Below are 19,960 nucleotides of genomic sequence, written 5' to 3'. Positions count from 1 at the left end.
CCATGAGACTGAACCCCTCTGCCCTTTGGAGGCTTCTTTTCTGCACTATTGATAAACTGGATTAAACCAGTTAAGCTGATCTGTAGAGCTGAATGTTCCTTGAGGTCAAAACTACCAGAGGCAGAAGCCCAAGATGGAGGTGTGGTGGCAGAAGGCTGCAAACAGCCTGCCCACTTCTCTCCTTTTCTCCTCCAGCTGCCTCCCTGCCAGCTGTGGTCAGAGCCGAGCATCGAGCAGTTATGGTAAGCAAGTCACTCTGTCCCAGCCGGAGACCTCGCCCAGAGATCCCACCAACTGCCTGAGTCTCAACACAGTAGATGAGGGAAGGGCCCTGGCACCTTCCTTCTTTCTTTTTCTTAAACCCAAGAATTCAACCTTCTCTGTGTACCTTTTAAGTTGAGTTGAGCAGGAGGGTCCCTCAGCTCTATCCTGTTGTTGAATTTGGTTTTCTGTCCCCCTTAAAGCTCTTTGTTTTTGATTGGCATGTGAGGGTTTTCATAGAGGTATGGACTTTTGCTACTACTTCTACACCACCATCTTGACTGTCCCTCTGGAGTCTTTTGAGATTTGGAAGTGAAGGGGATGAGGAGAAAGCATCTCAATCAGTGGGATCACCTGGAACCATGAGTCTAACTGCATAAATCTACACATATCACACACTCCTGTACAGTAATACTCATCTTGTTACCCCTAAATTGGGCAAAATTGGGGACAGAGGCAGTGAATCTTCTGAGAACCACAGGGAGCCAAACATTTCCCTGTCATGACCTATGGCAGTGGGTAGGATATAATCACTGGAGTGAGCATGGAACTCTCTGTCCATGGCCCCTATTGAAGAAGAGGGTTAGATAAATAGGCAGGTAGGTAGCACAATGGATAAAGTGTCTAAAGTCTAGAAGCTCATCTTCCTGAATTCAAATCTGACCTCAGACTCTAGCTGGGTGATGCTGGGGAAGTCATTTCACCTTGTTTGCCTCAGTTTCCTTTTCTATAAAATGAGCTGGAGAAGGAATGACAAACCACCCCAATATCTTTGCCAACCAAAAAAAATGGGGGTCACAAAGAGTTGGAAATGACTGAAAAACACCAACAAAAACGTCTTGCTGAGATTAAAGAAGGAGAGGTAGCAACATCATTCACTGCATGAGGAGTGACTTGTTTATACAAGTTCTTGCTCTTTATAAGCCTAATGAGTTTGGCCTTAGGTTATAGATGTTAAGTACAAAGAAATATAGTTCAGCAACCTGCTTTGAAATCAAGGGTATATAAACTATTTTCTTTCCAAAGGTTGAGAAAGAAGAACTAAATGGGGCTCTTGCTGTTATTAGTGTTTGTTTTTTTTAATTACAAAAGTCTTGGGATTTAGTTATACAGAAACTCAAATGGGCTCTGTGACCTCAAGGATTTGGTACTTCTGTCCAGTGAAGCAAATCCCATCCCATCCATGCCTATCCGGCTTGTCTGACTCTTGCCCACATACTCCCAACAGTTCATTATTCTTGACTCAGAGGGCCAAAAGAAAGAATTAAGAATGAGAACTAGGATGGGTCTACCATAGAAGCAATATGTAGAAAATTATAGATAGGTAAATTTTGGCCCAATGTCAAGGAAAAATTTCTAATGGATCCAAAAATGGAATGGGCTGTTTTAGGAGACAAAGTGGGTTCTCCCTCTTTGGAGGCCTTCAAACAAAGACTGTATGACCACTTATTAGTAGAGAAATTTTGTCTTTCAGGTATGATCATTTACAAGACAAATCCTAAGTTCAACTCATTGTCCCTTCTGATGTTCTTAATTATCTTAGGTATAAATACTCAATGGTCATCCAAATGCATGTCATAGTAAAAAAAAAAAAAGATATTTTCCTTCCACACATTTTTCCTTTATGGATTATCAAATTGATTATGAATGGTTATTAAATTGATTTTGAGCAATCATGATTCTTGTTGAGGAAACCCTATAAAATTATAAATCTTGATAAACAAAAAATGATCGCATCTGAAAATAGGAGTATCTGGGAGGACCCCATCATTTACAGAGACTCCCTTTCCATTTAGGCCCTTCCTGGGACATCTCCCATAATAGTGAGACACCTTTAATGGGAAACAGGCCTTCCAGTTTTTATGCTTCAGTTGATAATAATCAAATAATCACTAGATAGAGGTAATTCTTTGGTTATATTTATTGAAGAATCTTTGATTTGGTTTGAGTCATTGTTGAAGGAAGGCCTTTAAAGCTGTATTTTATTTTACCAACTCAAATTTGCGTGAAAGGAAGGATCTAGATGATCTGGTACTCCAGAAAAGCCTATTGAACCTACCTTGTGGTGATGAGCCATTTGAGTGTCTGTACCATCCATGTTTGACTGATCTTACTGAGCCTATCATGACTTTGAGAATTCACAAAAAATGTACTCTTTTTTATGGAAGAAGAGAAGGGAAGTCTACCATATAAGTTCTGAAGACTGCTTTGTCCAATAATTAATGCCTTTTAATGAATGAATGAGTGCATACTGAAATTAAAAGATAGTTTTACTAAAAAAAAAGATTAGCTTAAATTTTCAAAGGAAACATCTTTCTATAAACTTTATGTAAAGAATCATAATAAACAGGAAAATCTGCAACCAGGTTCATCATAGAGAGAACTCTCAAATATTCAAATGGATTGGTAATCCCATATGTTCTGGTGTTTCCCTTGAGTAATGCAGGTCATAGCTCATCCATACCCGCCCATTCTGAGCAACTCTTGCCCATGTCCCCTACCAAAGTTTATACCTAAGAAGGAGGTGGCCACCCAATGTGCAGGGGACCTCTATGCTTGTCATCCTCATTCTTGCCAAAGGACGATGGAAACAGCACTTATAGTATCTGGAGAAGGACCTGGGTTCAAGTTCTAGCTGTTATTTTATCTAGTGTTTTGGGAAAGTTCAGTTACTTTTTTCTGGTCCTAAATCAAACACAAGAATTTATCGATTGATTGCTAGCCTACTAGATTCTTGTCACTGCAAACTACCATGGGATATAAATATAGCATATGCAATAATCCTTATTTGCAAAAAAATGGAGTCAAGGCTTCATCAGTGTCCTTATCTGTAAAATGAGTGTGCTGAACTAGATGGATAATCCCCAAAGTCCCTACCAGCTCTAAATCTTACTATAAATTTGCTATTTGAAGGACCAGTGTGGTTATTCTCTACACAGATGTAGTTTTCTTTTTTTCTCTTAGACTCTTACCTTCTGTGTTGGAATTGATACTGAGTATTGATTCCAAGGCAGAAGAGCAGTAAGGACTAGGCAGTGGGAGTGAAGTGACTTGCCCAGAGACACATAGGTAGGAGGTATCTGAGGCCAGATTTGAACCCAGGACCCCCTACCTCCGGGCATAGTACTCTATCCAATGAGCCACCTAGCTGACCCTACAGATGTACTTTTCAACCTCTGCTTATACCATTTGCAGATGTCACAAGTTCCCTCAGAAATCAAACCAGAATGAGGAGGCTAGCCAAACAAGGTAGCATTTTTAATAAAGTATGCTTTGTACCCAATGCCTACACATTCAAAAAGGGCTTCTTTCCTCAGGCTTTTTCGGTCTCTCTTTTTTGGCTCATTCATGCATCTTTCTCTTCACAGGTCATCTACCGAGCTCTGTCCCCACCACATTTTGCTGAAGATCCATACAGTGCCCAAGCCCAAGAACAGCTGAAGATTACCAACCTTCGTGTACAGCTGCTGAAGCGCCAGTCTTGTCCCTGCCAGGGAAATGACCTAAACACAAAGCCCCAACATTTCAGTCACTATGCCATTTATGATTTCATCGTCAAGGGCAGCTGCTTCTGCAATGGCCATGCCGATCGCTGTGGGCCCACGGATGGCTTCCGACCTGTCAAGGTGGCTGGAGCATTCCAAGTGGTAGGTATGCCGGAACCTTGCCAAAGAAAGATAAAGACAGGTTACCTTGCCCAATGGGTACATGCATGTCTTATTGACCCGTTTCTCTCTTGGTGGTTCTCATTTCATCTCTGGCTCCTCCATTGATTTCTCTTCTCTCCTCATTGACTACCAAATCCTCCACTAATTATCAATTAAAACAACTAATCCTTACAGTCAGATTCTTCTTTTCTTTTTAAAAATGCCTATAAAAGTGGAACCTCAAAATGTCAAAATTTAGGAATTGTGATTTACATTCAGGTAAAAAAAGAAAAAGATAATATAACTAATATGTAGCTAGTAATAGCTAATAACAATGCTTGCAAAGAACAACATGAGCTAATTAGCAGTTTGAAAAACTCTACATCTCTACTGAAAAAGAAGGAGTACCATTGTTAGATATATCTTAAAAGCCAATAATCAAAATGGCAGCTAGGTGGCTTCGTGGATAGAGCACCAGATCCTGGGTTAAAATCTGGCATCAGACACTTCCTAGTTGCATGACCTTGGTCAAGTCACTCCATCTCAATGGCCTAGCCCTTACTGCTCTTCTGCCTTGGAACCAATACTTCATATCAATTCTAAGACAAAAGGTAAGGGTTTAATAAAAGGAAAAAAATCAACTTTGCCTATAACAGGGATTGTATTTTATTTTTTTAATTGAAAAATGTTATTTAATGAATTAATTTAGAATATGTTTCCATGGTTACATGATTCATGTTCTTTCCTTCCCCTCCTCCCACCTCCCTCTCATAGCCAATGAGCAATTCCACTGGGTTTTACATGTGTCATTGATCAAGACCTAATTCCATGTTATTAATATTTGCATTAGGGTGATCACTTAGAGTCTACATCCCCAATCATAAGGAATTTTATTTTAGAATAAATCATTTACTTGATTCATCCCCACTTTTTGTTGGACTAGAGGCTGTAGTGATTAATGATGGAAATGTAAGCATGTTAAATGTACTAATTCCTTTGGAAGGAAATTATATGTAGTTTGATTCCCAAATTAGCTACCATTTCTCAGTGCTTTTACTATCTCTGTGAAAATACTTTAGGTGAGTGATGAAGTCCTAAATAGAATAGATGAAAGAAAATGGAAAATAAAATCATAATTAAGAAAAATATGAAGACCAGTAAAAGCCACTTAAAAGTGCCCCCCTTCCCCAGGGCAGCCCTATTGAGCCATATGAGCCTATGAGCCACTCTCCCCCTGGTTCTTTGCAGTTTCTCCAGCTCTGCTCCAGTATCAACTTTATACCCTACCTTTTAGCCCAACCACATCTCTTTCCTGATTCCCTCCCTCCTAGGACTCCTCCAATCAAATATGGCGCCTGACAAGCCTGGCTCATGGTATCCACTTAATAAATGCTTGATGAGTGTTGACTGACTTGATGAGTTGGTTTGTGGCATGGAATCTCATACTGTCTTATACTGTGAATTCAGTCCGTTCAGGTAACAGAAATTTACCTGTGTGAGATCTGAGATCCTGAACATATATTACAGCAGCTTTGGAGAATTGAGTCTAGTTCTTTGCCTTTCCCAAAAACAACAAAATATATTCATTTTGGATAAAGAAGGAGCATGGAATGGTTCATGAAAACACCGAGAGTTGGCCAGTGGGAAAGGCTTCAGCGTAACTCCAAAGAAGTGTTTCAAAGTATTTGGGGCAGCTAGATGGCTCAGTAAAAAGAGAACCAGCCTCAGAATCTGGAGGTCCTGAGTTCAAATCTGATCTCAGACACTTTTTAACTATGTGACCCTGAGCAAGTCATTTAACCTCGATTACCTAACCCTTACCAATCTTCTGCTAAGATGGCAAGTGAGGGTTAAAAAAAAATTGTGAGCTACTGTACTATACTATATAAGGATGGAGAAGACTAATTGTGATCATAAGTTAATAATAAATAAATACTATATTTTGACTGACTCACAGGAAGTCCAAGAGTAAACTGGGAATTAGAGAACCATTGTCATGGGCCTGAATGAAAATGTTGCTGCAGCTGCCCAGCTGTGTGATGCCTGGTATCAAAACCTTTTATACAAACTGAGAACAAAAGTCATCCCCAACTATCCCACTGACTAGAACAGAATTTCTCTGTTATTTTTGCCTAAATAATGCTATTTTAATATAAACTGAAAAAAATTTTAATTTTATATTTGTCAGTTCTGTTTTTCATTTCTTTATTCTTCTATATTCATTTCTCTCTATTCTTCTATAATGATAATTATTATCATATCATTTTCATTTCATCACCTTCATTAATTATATTCATTAACAATAAGTAGTTTAGTAAATTCTAGTTTTTATACATATGGCATCAAAATATTATAAAAATTAAGAATATTAAGAATAAGAATATAAAATATTAAGAATGAAATATTATAAAATTAAGAATATTAAGAATAGGTTTTGAAAACATATTAATGTAGACACTAAGTCAGAATATTTATTGTCAGAGTTTAAATTTTTCCTTTTAGTCAAATTATCTACTGTAATTATATATTGTAAATTTGGAAAGAAAGATGTACAAATTATTTCCAATTCTTTTCAACACATAAAAACACTCACTCTAAGTTTGATACAGTAGAAAAGCATTTGAAAATCAGAAAAGATTCTTATTACTGCTAGTGGTCTAGGAAAGCATTTGGTAGCTTAATATAGTGGTGTGACTAAATGGAGGAATTAGAATTAAGACCCAAAATCTAGCGAACATGCTTTTCATCCCTTCTCTCTTCCTTAGCTTAACCTCTAATAAAATGGCCTAAAGGCAAGTAGAGTACAAATGAGATAGAAAAGCTGGAGGCTCAAATACTTCACCAAGGAAATAATTGGAAGTTGACTTTAAGTTAAGCCTCTCTTTTTTTGTCCATCACCCATAATGGATGCTCCTGATGTGCTTTATAGTAAATTAACTAGAAGGATTTTGAGAGCATCTTTTGTCCTAGCCTTAACGAAAATTTAGTTTGGGATGAAACAAATCTGCAATCCCTGATAATTTCATTGCCCTTCTCTGCTCTAGGACATCATGTCACCTCATTATACCAATGAAAATATAAAATTGGAGAGAGCAATGAACAGAGAGGGGGGTCAGGAGATCTGAGTTCTAGTCCCACTTCTGACCTATGGGTTCTTGAGCAAATTATTTCACCTACAAATGAGGTGGTTGTAGCAAATGATGCATAAGCTCCTCCTACCGCTAAAGTTCTCTGACTTTATGATGTGCTATTTCATAGAGAACAGCCTAGAAAACTAAAAGTAGTCAACCATTCCTCTGAACCCTACTCTCCATCCAGATCAGGGTAATAATCTTACTGTCCAAATGCCCTTCTCTCATTTGACCACAGAAGAGTTAGCCATGCCTAACAAATTGTAAGGAACTTTGTGACTTTTGTCCCATCCAAAACAAGGGAAGTCTAATAAAATAATTTAATGGCCATCTGTTTTGTATTTTACTGCCAAACTTCCTTAGAGATCGCCTATATTTTCAAGAGTCTACACTGCTTTTGTCATGACAGAAATTGCCTGAAATCACTCTTCATATAAGGTCTTGAGAATAGAGTTACAGAAACTGAATTGTGATTTTCTACATTACAGCAGGGTTCCTTCCAAAGATATATTTGATATATCTAAGTGTTTGTCTATACGTCTTCAAATTGCTTAATCAAGAGGCTAAGAATTAAATGACCTGAAAGCTAAAATATTAAAGGCACCAGAATCCGAAGATCAATTATGGTGAAGTGTCTTTCAAGGCAAAATGGAAGTCAAGATTAGAATAATCACTTAATGAACAATAGTATAATTTGGAATTAGGGTAAATTGTAACTCAAGACCCTAAATTCCTAATTCTTGCAAAACTAGGAAGAGATAAGTGAAATATCTTATTTTCTTGAGTCTCTTAAAAATTTTTAAGTTTTCCGCTTTATACTTGAGGTTGCATCTAACAGGTAGGTATAAAACCAAAATCAGCCACCCAAATATAGTTCTTATCTTCCAAAAACTCCACATAGAATATGAATCAGTAAAAGGAAAAAAAATCTACCACTATCTTAGTTGACACTCTGACAACCACTGACAACCAACCTGCATATTATAACAATCTTCTAACTAGTCTCTTTGTCTCTCTCCCACTTAAAGTAACCTAAGGTACAGATCTGACTTTGCCATTGCCTCTGCTAAAAAGCAAAGCAAAAAACCAAAACAAAAAAAAAACAAAAAAAAACCTTTGTGATCATTCATTCCCAATTGCCTGTAGGGCATCATATCCATTCTTTAGCCAAGTTTCTAAGACCTTTCATAATCTGTTTCTGTTCTCTCCAGACTCATTTCCAATGACTCCACTTTGTGAATGAATTCTACAGTCTAGCCAAACTATTTCTAGATTTCAACCATTTATTTCCCATCTCCGTGCTTTATGTAAGCTATTTCCCATGCTTAGCATGCTTTCTCTCCTTAGTTCCATCCCTTTCGAGGTTCACCTCTTTTAGATGGCTTTCCCTATTTTCCTCACTAAAAGTGTCCTCTCATCAAATAGTAATAGAGCACTTTGTCTGGAGCTCTTCTTTGACCCTCCATCACTGCCTCCCTGCCTTATATTAGATGTACACAAGATGCATTTCCCTTGGTACAGTGTAAACTCTTTGAGCAAAGGGATTATTTATTTCATCCCCATGGAGAACGCCTGACCACAGTGTAGTACTCTTCCTTTGAACCACTCCCAAAGCTTCCTATTTTTATTAAAATACAGCATCCAAAGCTGGCCCTTGTTCTCTGTCAAGGACCTAGCAAGTGCACAGTATAGCGAGCTATTACCTCATGTTTCTTCTTGCCAATCTCCTATTTATATACCCCAGGATCATATTCATGTTACTAATAATAGGATTACTGTGTTTTGATGATCAGTGTTAAATGTGTACCTTCTCCATTATTTCACAAAATCTCTTCTACCACTTCCATTGGGCACAGTAAACTCATAATTATATGAAATCATCTTGGCAAAATTAGAAAGTATTAAGTATTTTTTGGCCCTTAGTAATGTTATCTTTATCAATGTAAATACTAGAGTAAAATAAAAAGGTGTTTGTTGCTGGGATAAAAAGGAACTCTCCAATCTTGGGTTAAATCATAAATAGAAACATTATTAAAATGTAGGCAAAGTCATAGATGAAGCAGTCTGGCATCTTTCCTGCTGCCTCAGTGAAGGGAAACACTTACCTAGATAAAAGCATAGACTCAAGGACAAAAAAACAAACATTTCAGCTTACGAGGTTTGATTGGTATGAAGAAATTAATTTCTAGAGCTCATCAAAAATGTTTGTCTAGTGAAATTCTGTGCATTTAAAAACAGTCACGTGGTGCTGATTATTCAGTGTGGGCTCATACAATTGTATTTCCATCAAGTAAATCCTATGCATGTACTTATGAAGCAGTTAGTATTGAACTAGCCAAATAGCATCTCTGAGCTCAAATTTTTTATGAAAGAATATCAATCGGGTCCTGACACAGCTGAAAGCACACGTTCTCTGTACCACTGAAAGGAATGCTGTTGCTCCAACAAGTCACTAGGGTAGTCTTTAAATCTGAGGGGATAGTATTAGATGTCACGGTTAGCCGGTGTTTCCATGGAACCAGTATCCTGTCTAACCTGGCCCCATCCTTGGACAAGGCTCAGGATTTAGAACTGAGAAGAGTCTTCTAGGGGGCTAGCCAAGGTATCTAGCTCCAGGACTAGTCAACTAACAACTGATCCATGGAGGAGCAAGAAATAGGGCTTTACTATTATGAAGAGTTAACACTGGGTCATTCATAACTCTTGCAGCTAGGTGGTGCAGTGAATAGAGCACTCGATTTGCAATTGGGAAGACTCGTCATCCTGAGTTCAAATCCAATCTCAGATATTTAATAGCTCTGTGACTCTGGGCAAGTCATTTGACCCATTTGCCTCACTTCATCTGTAAAATGAGTCAGAGAAGGAAATAGCAAACCACTCAGTGTCTCTGCCAAGAAAAACTCAAAATGAGGTCATGAAGATTTGGTCACAACCGAACAACCACAGTCATAATAATCCAAAAGGATCATAGGACTAGAGATGGAAAAGAATTTAGAGGTCACCTAGTCTGACCTATTAATGTGCAAATGAAGGATGGGATCTGGGGAAGGGTGAGATTTGACTTAACAGTAGTCCATGTAAAAAACTTAGTAGGGATTAGCTAACTGCAATCTTAATTTTCACAGCATGTGGACAATTTACAGATCAGGAAACCGAAGCTTAAAGAGGTTAAATAATTCCTTCAAGGTCATGTAATTAATTCAATACTGAAGGAATTTGATAGCTCAGGTGCTGCTGTCATCTCTACTTCTAAGGGGGTGAAAATTGTGACTATGAGAAAGATAGGAAAATAGGTAGAATTTAACAGCTGACAGAAGGTGTCAAAAGAACAAGAGTTGGTTTTCTGGATTATGGTTGAGGAGACAAGAATGATGGAAAGGCATTCTAAATGTCTGGCACAAAACAGACATTAGCTAGTATCAGGCATATCTTATAAGCCCCAAGGAAAAAAACAAATTTGGCACATGCCTTAGCCATCTGATTAAGAGGATCTTAAATTATAAATGAAGGGAAAAGGAGAGAAATCCATGAATAAAACTGTAAAACAAAATATCATGGAGGATGTCAGTATACCAAGAAAGAATTCTCACAATGAAGTTGGTACCAAGTAACAACACAGGAGGAAATAATTTTGAAGAGGATGAGGAGTACCCAGATATCTAGGTAAGCCAAAGTACCAAGTACAAGCAATACGACAAACTTGACAATGTTAATTAAAAGAGGTAAATAGAACTGCATGAGTGTCAATTCATGAGTGTCAGCATGAGATTTGTTCTGATGGAACTCATTACTAATTAGAGATATCTGCTAATAAGGGACAGCACTTTGGAGTTAAGAAGTTTAAAAACTTAATGAACAAATGAAGGATGCAGTTTGGGGAAGGTGGAAATTTGGCTTAACAGTAGTCCACGTAAAAAAAAAAATTAGTGGGAATGAGCTCACTGCCAGCTTAATATGATGCCCCAGCCAAGAGTCAATGCAGTGCTCATCTGCATTAATAGAAGTATTGCGATTGTGGAATAGTTCCGTTGTCCTCTGCACTGCTCAGACCACATCTGGAGGCAGTGGTGAGTTCAGTTTTGGGCATCAGTTAGAGGGACACTGATAGCTCAAGCACGTCCAGAGAAGAGTGACTAGGATCACAAGGGAACTTCAAACCCAGGCCATGTCATGGAAGGACTCATTGAATGAAGTAGAGATGATTAGCCTAGAGGAGAAAAGACTTAAATGAGACATAATAGCTGTCTTAAAGTATTTGGAGGGCTGTCATGTGGAAGAGATTAGACATATTCGACACAGGTCCAGAGGGCACAACTGTGAGACAATAGATGGAAGTTACAGGGAGCTCAGTTTTGACTCAATGTGCAGAGGAACAACTTTTTAACTATTACAACTATTTAAAAATTGAGTGGGCTACCTCATTTAGAGAGTAGTTCCCCGACACTGAAAGCATTCAAGCAAGAGCTAGATGGTCTGCTTGTTGTGGAATGGACAACCTTTAAGGCACCTTTAAAACTCTAAGATTCTATGATTCTTCTTGTAGCACTTTTAAATAATGAGTGTGGTTTACAAAGTAACTATTCAACAAGAAATTGGTATGCCTGCTCTAATGGCATGAACAAAACTAAATGTGCCAATTTAAAATACAATGGGATCACGCAAAAAAGAACTTGTCCACAGCAAGGGTTTGTATAATGTGGCTTTCTTTAATACAGAAAATAAACTTTAGAAAAAGATGAATCAAGTTTTATTAATGTTGAATAAATAATGTTATTAATATTCAACAATAAAATAACATTAATAGTGAATAAAACCATCATAAGTACATCCTGTGTCACTACCTGCCTAGACATTTTGACCATCTAATCCAATTAGAACATGAAACATCTCAGATATCCCAGGTACGAAATAGAGACTTAACTATTCAATATTTCAGGCAAAACTAAACCTGTTACTGAGGGGAGAATGGAATTTCCTTTGGTAGTATGATAGTGATTGTTTTCCTACATAACCTAGATTCAATGGATAATGATGATAGATCAGTCCTTTATCTCTATTCTCACGCAACCAGTGCATATTTCATATTTTCATATACACACACACTACATTTTAACTCTGTCAAAATACAAAATTACAAGGGAACTCAAAGCCATGCTAGGTCATTGGAAGAACAATTGTTTACATTTGCCATTGTTGAAATCAGACTCTGTGACACAGGCATTTCTCAAGAATTCGGCTTTATCCTGATAAAACTAGGCAGCAAAATGGTACATTGGATAGAGCATCAGACCTGGAATCAGACAGACCTGGTTTTGAATCTGACCTCAGACACTTCCCAGTTGGTTGATCCTGGGATTTAACTTCTTTTGCCTAGACCTTGCCCTTCTGTCTTTGAGTATTACTGAGACAGAAGATAAGGGCTTAAAAATTTTAATTTTATCATCATCATCATCAACTATCATCAGTAAGCATTTATTAAACTATTATGTGCTTTTAAGCCCCTAATGCTAAATCCCTTCAAAGCCACTATGCTAAGGGTTTGGAATACAAAGAAAGGTAAAAATAGTCCCTTCCCTCAAGGAGCTCATATCTAATGGGAGAACCAACATGCAAATAATTATGGACATAGAAAGTATATGGCATATATTTATAAGTACACATATACATATGATGTATAACAACAATATATTGATCACTGAATTAAGCACATACTTCTCTGGTGGTTACAGAGTATAGAACAGTGAGCAGATTAGCTTCATTTCATATTCCCCAAAAGAGAGCCAGAGAACATTTAAACAGGTATCCTTTTTCAGGTATATTTCCTCATTTCTATAAGCATTTATCTTAAATAGCCATTTAGCAAAAATGACTTCCACAAAGATAAAGGAATTTTTGCTGTAAGATTCTTTAATGTTCCAAGTAATTTGTGGTTGTGTTCCATCTGATAAATCATTTATGGTACTATTGTTAATATTATATGCATTAATCACGAGGCAGCCAATTAACCATTTTTAAGTACCTCCTATGTGACAGGCAATGTACTAGGTGCTGAAAATACAAATAAAATTGATGCAATAACCCCTACTCACAAGGGAAGGCAGCAAATACAGACAACTTTCTCTAGGAATTTGGGTGTGAAAGAAAGTAAAGCTAAAGAGTTAAAGCTCAAGGGAATGTTAGTCTAGTTTTTTGTTTTTTTTTAAAGAATGGGGAGACTATCTTAATAATAGTTTATTTTGCCCAATTGCATATAAAAACAAGTTTTAACATTCAATTTTTTAGTTCTAAATTCTCTTCCTCCTCCCTCCCTGAGATGGCAAACAATTTTAAATGGGTTATACATGTGAAGTCATGTAAAACATATTTTTATATCAGTCATGTGGTAAGAGAAAACAGATAAAAAATGAAAAAATAATGTGAAAAATAGTGTACTTTGATCTTCATTCTGGTTTTATCAGTTCTTTTTCTGGAGGTAAATAGCATTTTTCATTAAGAATTCTTTGGCCTTGTCTTAGATCATTGTATTGCTGAGAATAGCTAAGCCATACACAGTTAATCCTTAGGCAATATTGCTGTTATGATGTACAGTGTTCTCCTATTTCTGCTCACTTCACTTTGTATCAGTTCATGTAAGTCTTCCCAGATTTTTCTAAAGTCATCCCTCTCATCATTTCATACAGCAGTCCATTATATATATATATATGTATATATATATATGTATACATATAGCCATTTCCCATTTGATGGATATCCCCTCAATTTCCAATTTTTCCCACCCAAAAAAGAGATGGTATAAACATTTTTGTACAAACAGGTCCTTTCCACTTTATGAGTGGGAAAGACTTAGTCATGCTTGAAGGAAAGAATCAACATATCTCTAAATTCCTTAATGAGAAAGAAAGATGTTAAAGAAATTATGTATATAATGATGCATATTATGTAGAATTATATAATATATACTCATATATTATATCTAATTATATAATAACATAACCAATTTGTAGTGTGATTGTGAGATTTTCAGCATCCCTCTTTTCTCATGAATTACGGAAAAGTTTGATACTTTTAGAAGTTCAAGATTATAAAGCTTTTGAAAGCACAAAGAAGTTATTGCTGTGGTGTTCATTATGTCAGACCTTTGTAATACACCCCACACTTAAACTGTCTTCATGAACTTTGAGAATAAGAGCAAAATCGAGCTGATTAATCATAGTCCTAAAAACCTGCTGTAAAATAGAAAACTCGCTTGGATAGCAACATATAAGTTTCTTGCATCTTACCTGTCTGTCATTCTAAAACCTTCTGAAAAGCTAGCAAAAAATTAAGAGTTTTCCGGAAAGCATCTTATTCTCAAAGCCAAGTGACTGAATTTACCATATCAAAGTGAATGAATACTTTGGGGATGAGGGAAAATAAGAAAATGACTTTTTTCTTTTTTAAAGAATCTGAAATTTATCCAGTCTAAGAGTTCCATATATGTCTTTATGGTAATGTAATATGGAAAGTATGTTGTAGCAGTAAAATATTATCATCCTCATCTCAAATACCAGTTACCTTTTTATAAGTCGGCATTTTTTCCTTACATTGACATGAGCATACTTATTTATCAAGAATATGTTTTACAAGATTCACCAAGAAATAAGCAAATCTGTGATATGAAAGGAAGCATTTGAATGAATGGATTTGGCCACAAAAGACTGCAGAAGAAAACATGCCCTAGCGACTGGCTTCTTGTATAATAATCAGTGGCTCATTTATCTTAAACAAGTACACTTTTGTAACAGCCTTTACACAAGTATAGAATACTTGGTGGCAGTCAGACAGGGCTGTCAAGAAAAATGGAAGAGTGGAAAATGTGAGCTAGAAAGGAAAAGAAAAACATTGTGAGAGAACACAAAATAGAATTTTTCTTTAAGACCACTCAAAACTATGTGAACACGGTGAAAAAGTGAAGGTTTCCATGCTAATGGGAAAATATACTTAGGAATGCCCCCATGGTGACTCTAAGGACTACCACCACACCCCCAGATCATTATAAAATGTCCTTTCCTCCTCAAGACATTGAGAATAAAAAGACAAAACCTGGCCCCAATCTCTTGTCAAATATTACCCATCGGATGGGGGTGGTTGCTTACAAAAGGAGTTCTCTCACTTTCCTAAAATCTTTCTTAATAACTGCCAGGTTGCTGTCTACAGAAGATGGTAATATTGGTTACATATTGTTGTTCTTGTTCCTTTCATTTCTGCAAATTTAATATAAAAGGGCTACATAGAACTAGAAGTGACCATAGTTCATGTTTGCCCACTAAGGAATCTATACCCTAAAAGGTCCTTAATATGTCTTGTAGGTGGTAGTGGGGAGGCAGAAATCTTCCTGCTGACATCACTGCTCTGAGATGGAGGCTTCTGGTATTTTGGGAGTCTCTTGGGAGTTCTATTCCCAGCCTTGCCCCTGAATTGCTTTGTGACCTTGAAAAAGGCAAAGAAGTGTGGAGAGACAAGCCGAAGGGGGAGCATGAAAACAACCAACCCTTAGATGAGATTAAGTGAAAGGAGCAGAGAGATGTGGGCTTGGACTGTCCTTGTAGTAAATGTCTCTTGTCAGGGAGAGTAAGACATTTGATTTGGGGCCAGAAAAACCCCAAAACTTTGTAGTCACGTTCAGAGCCACTTCCATATGTCACTTTGACAAATGGGGAGGAGCAAAGATAGTCAGACCTAGTAATCCCCTAACTTTAGCCCATCACATTGGTCCTTAGGCAAAGGATGAGGATGGGGGGTGGGGGGTGGAGGCTATATAACTTCTCTCTCTTTCTTTCTCTCCCATATATGGGAGAGAGAGATTATATATGTAATATATAAGTTGCAATGTGGCCAGAGAAAGCTAACTTTAATAAACAAGAGAATAGACTATTCCTTTTGCTGCCAAAAATATATAGAGAGAATATACATGTATTTAAACCCTTACCTTTCATCTTAGAATCAATACTATATATTGATTCCAAGGTAAAAGAGCTGTAAGGGCTAGGCAATGGGAGTTAAGTGACTTGCCCAGGGTCACACAGCCAGGAAGTGTCTAAGGACAGATTTAAACCCAGGAACTCCCATCTCTAGGCCTGACTCTCAATCCACTGAGCCACCTAGCTGCCCCTCTACATATTTTTAAAATCTAGAGATCCAGTTTCATAGGTTTAGAGACTGAGAGATGGAAAGGATCTCAGCAGCTGTCATGTCCAAACCCCTCATTTTGTAGTTGAGGAAACAGAAAAATCAAATCATTTTCCCAAGGTCAGCAGAATTTGAGCTCAGGTTCTCTCATTTCAAGTGCAAGCCCCATTCAACCTTGCCACTTCTTAAATTGTACATCCCAGCTTCCCAACTCTGACCATAAATATAGCCCCATCCCCTTATATGATTAATACCAAAGTCCTGAGACACTGCACAGAAGCGAATACCCCCACAAGGTGTCAAGGACATGGTTATCACTTATCAATTACATTTTTAAATGGTCAAAGGATAGCCACTAGAGACAAAATACAATTTTAAAAACCCTTTACCTTCTGGCTTAGAATTGATACTAAATATTAGTTTCAAGGCAGAAGAAAAAGAAGGCAGGACCTCCCTTCTCTAGGCTTGGTTCGCTATCCTCTGAGCCACCTAGCTACCCCAAAAACAATTTGAAAAAAACAGTACCTGCCCTCAAGGAGTTTACATTCTAGTGAGATGATACAGTCTTGAGTATAAATAGAAAAAAAAATCAAGGCTTCTAAGAGCCAGAAATGAGGTGAGCAAACATTTCCGATACAAAGTAGGAGTTTTAGCAACAAAGAAATGAGAGAAGAATTGGGCAATACTATCAACCACTATCAGGGGCAGCTAGGCGGTGCAGTGGGTGACAGGGGAGTTAGTTAGAATACTCTCCCTAAGTTTACATCTGGCCTCAAGCACTTTCCAGTTGGGTGACCCTGGGCAAGTCACTAACCCTGTTAGCCACAGTTTCCCCATCTGTAAAATGAGCTGGAGAAGGAAATGACAAACCATTCAAGAACCTGCCAAGAAAACCACAAATAGGGTCACAAAAAGTCAGACACCCCTGAAAAATGACTGAACAACAAGCAAAATTAACTGGTATTATCTTAGGTCAGAAAAAAAGCAACATATAGGTACCCTAGAATTTTAGTACTATGCCCAGAGGCAGCCAAAGTTTTCACTAGATGCCACATCATCAGAAATCTATGTGTGTGGGCTATGTGACTGAAATACAGAAAGAATGACATTCACTTCCAGTTTCATTTACTGGCTTCTTAATTCATGAGTGCTCCTAGCTACAGGTATCCTTTCCACAGAATAACTTTTTAAAAAACCCTTCCCTTCCGTCTTAGAATCACTACTGTGTATTGGTTCTAAGGCAGAAGAGCAATAAGGGCTACTCAATGGGGGTTAAGTGACTTACCCAAAGTCATACAACTGGGAAGTGTTTGAGTCCAAATTTGAACCCAGGACCTCCCATCTCTAGGCTTGGCTCTCAATCCACTGAACCACCCCAATGCACCCCAGAGTAACTTTCCTCATCAAGGTCTTGATATATTGTAGATTGGCATAAAAAAAAATTTAATGGGAATTTTTTTGGAGTTTTACCGGAGCCACAGACAACATGAAAAGGCCAGCAGATAGAAAAAGCTTAGAAACTCAGAAATGCATTATATATATATATATATTGCTTTATATAATATCAACATGTTGTATCATTTAATACCATCAGAATACCCAATTTCTTTTAGTGTGAAAACCCCATAAAAGAAAAAGAAAAAAACTCAGAATTCTTCTCTAGAATGGAGAGCCAAAGAAATTTATGAGGATTTTCCCGATCACAGGAGCACCCTGTAATGTGGAAGGGATCCCTATAATAGACTTTTGTTTAAATTAGGGAGCAGGAGAGGTTCCAGAAATAAAATCTGAGAGTCAGTGATTCCAGATGAACTCTTTGGTAATTTACCAAAGATATTACACAGATAGACATACAAACATGCTTGCACCCTAGGCTCAGATATTTCGATTCCTAGATGTATTTGATAAATGTATATGCTTTTTTCATCTGATAGGATAGAAAAATTACTGGCGATACTTACTCATCTTGGGACAAATGCATCACTATCAAATCTTTTAGTATTCTTTGTGCCCAAAACGTGAGACAGCTCATCCCACAGGAACATCATTGAGGAGCAGCCCCTCAGGAAAAAAAATGGATTTCTGGAACCGCACATCATCAGCGAGGTCTCCTTTAGCTCACCATCTAGCCCTTCCCTTCCTCCTCTTGAGAGTCAGCTCAGCTCCTCTGTGATGGGACTGGACTTGCCAACATACTCGCTCTAAGGGACTGCTTCTCTGAGCTGCCTATGGGAAGCCTTGGGTTTGGGGGCAGTTCTTGGGGCTCTTCCCAGCTCTTGGGAGCTATATTCCACAGCTCAGCTACTCTGGTTCCCTTATAGTGCATCAGTAACAAAGGTAACAAACCTAGTCACAGAGAACCCAAAGAACAAATAAGAGACAGGTCTATTCAGTGAAGTAATTGTAGAAAAATCTCCCCAGTAAGCAATAGTGTGATCTTATCTAAATATAATCTTCAGAACCCTCCTGGGCATTACAATTTTTAGTCCAATGCTATTTGCATTTTTATGGCAGAAATATTTATTACAGTGCCCAGAGGGAAGATAAAGTGCCTGATGAGCCTGAAAGAGAGGAAGCTACTGGAATTAAGTTCTTGAAAATGTAGAGCATTCAAACCTGCCTAGCTGCAATCGGGGACTTGGAAATGGCATTTTTCAAAGTAAATCCTCAAGTAAACTTGATAGAAAGCCTCATTAGCTCATTTTATGTAGTATGTGTAAGATAAGACATGGCAGAAATATAATTTGTTCATTAACAAAATATGCGAGGAAAAGACAATCTATCAACTGGGTTTTCCAAAAGAGGTCATATTTCTACTTCTGAGTTTCTGGCTGTAAATGCGAGGTTCTCAGCCCAGAAAAGAGAGACTCCTTCTCTGCTCTCTTTAAGAAGCATAAGGGTGAGGCATCTCTTCTCACAGTTTTCTCCTAGGAGCTCAGGATTCAGAACAGGCCCTGCTCTAAAAACAATTCTATTAAAGTAGGTGTAAGTTAAAAATCAATGCAATTTTTTATCTATTTTTTATTTTTTAAAACCTTTACCTTCCATCTTAGACTCAATACTGTGTATTGGTTCCAAGGCAAAAGAACGGTAAGGGCTAGGCATTGGGGGTCAAGTGACTTACACAGATTCACGTAGCTAGGAAGTGTCTGAAGCCAGATTTGAACCAAGGATCTTCCATCTCTAGGCCTGACTCTCAATACACTGAATCACCTAACTGCTCCCATTTATTATTTTTAATTTTGATTAAATATTAATTTTAATTCATATCAGATAATTATATTTAATCTTAATTTAATTACTATTATATAATTATTTTGATATTAATTTGAAAATATATTTCATTAAAACTAACATATAAATATAATATATTGACAGTAATCTTGATTTTTTATTTAAATATAGATATTAATTTAATTAATATTCTATTTTAATTTTAATTAATATTAACTTTAAAGTGCTGCTATTAGTAAATTGTTTTTAAGTCCGCAAAAGTGATATATTTTAATTGACTTGTTTTTTAAAATCACACGAATTGAGCAAAATTTTCTCCATCCTTGGGCAAGGTGTAGCTTTTTTTCATAATAGTGCTTTAATATTTGCCAACTTCAGGGGCAACTAGGTGATTAAGTGGAATGAGAGCCAGGTCTAGAAACAAGAGATCCTGGGTTCAAATACAACCTCAGACACAACCTAACTCTATGACCCTGGGCAAGTCACTTAATTCCCATTGCCTAACCCTTACTGCTCTTC

At 37.3% G+C, this 19,960-nt stretch overlaps 1 protein-coding gene across 6 annotated transcripts in view; it reads left to right on the top strand.

Annotated features, from left to right (window-relative positions):
• Positions 1–19,960, top strand: part of NTN4 (netrin 4) — a 148,666-nt gene that overhangs the window by 54,883 nt on the left and 73,823 nt on the right. For all 6 annotated transcript variants that reach the window (XM_056798663.1, XM_056798664.1, XM_056798662.1 and 3 more), the window contains exon 3: positions 3,630–3,908. In XM_056798663.1, coding sequence (XP_056654641.1) covers positions 3,630–3,908 — 279 coding nt within the window. The remainder of the gene's footprint in view (positions 1–3,629; positions 3,909–19,960) is intronic.

This window comes from Monodelphis domestica, chromosome 5 (assembly GCF_027887165.1).
Source record: "Monodelphis domestica isolate mMonDom1 chromosome 5, mMonDom1.pri, whole genome shotgun sequence".
NCBI classification, from domain to species: domain Eukaryota; kingdom Metazoa; phylum Chordata; class Mammalia; order Didelphimorphia; family Didelphidae; genus Monodelphis; species Monodelphis domestica.
The sequence above is the reverse complement of the archived record's forward strand: the minus strand, read 5'-3'. Positions and strand labels throughout refer to the sequence as shown.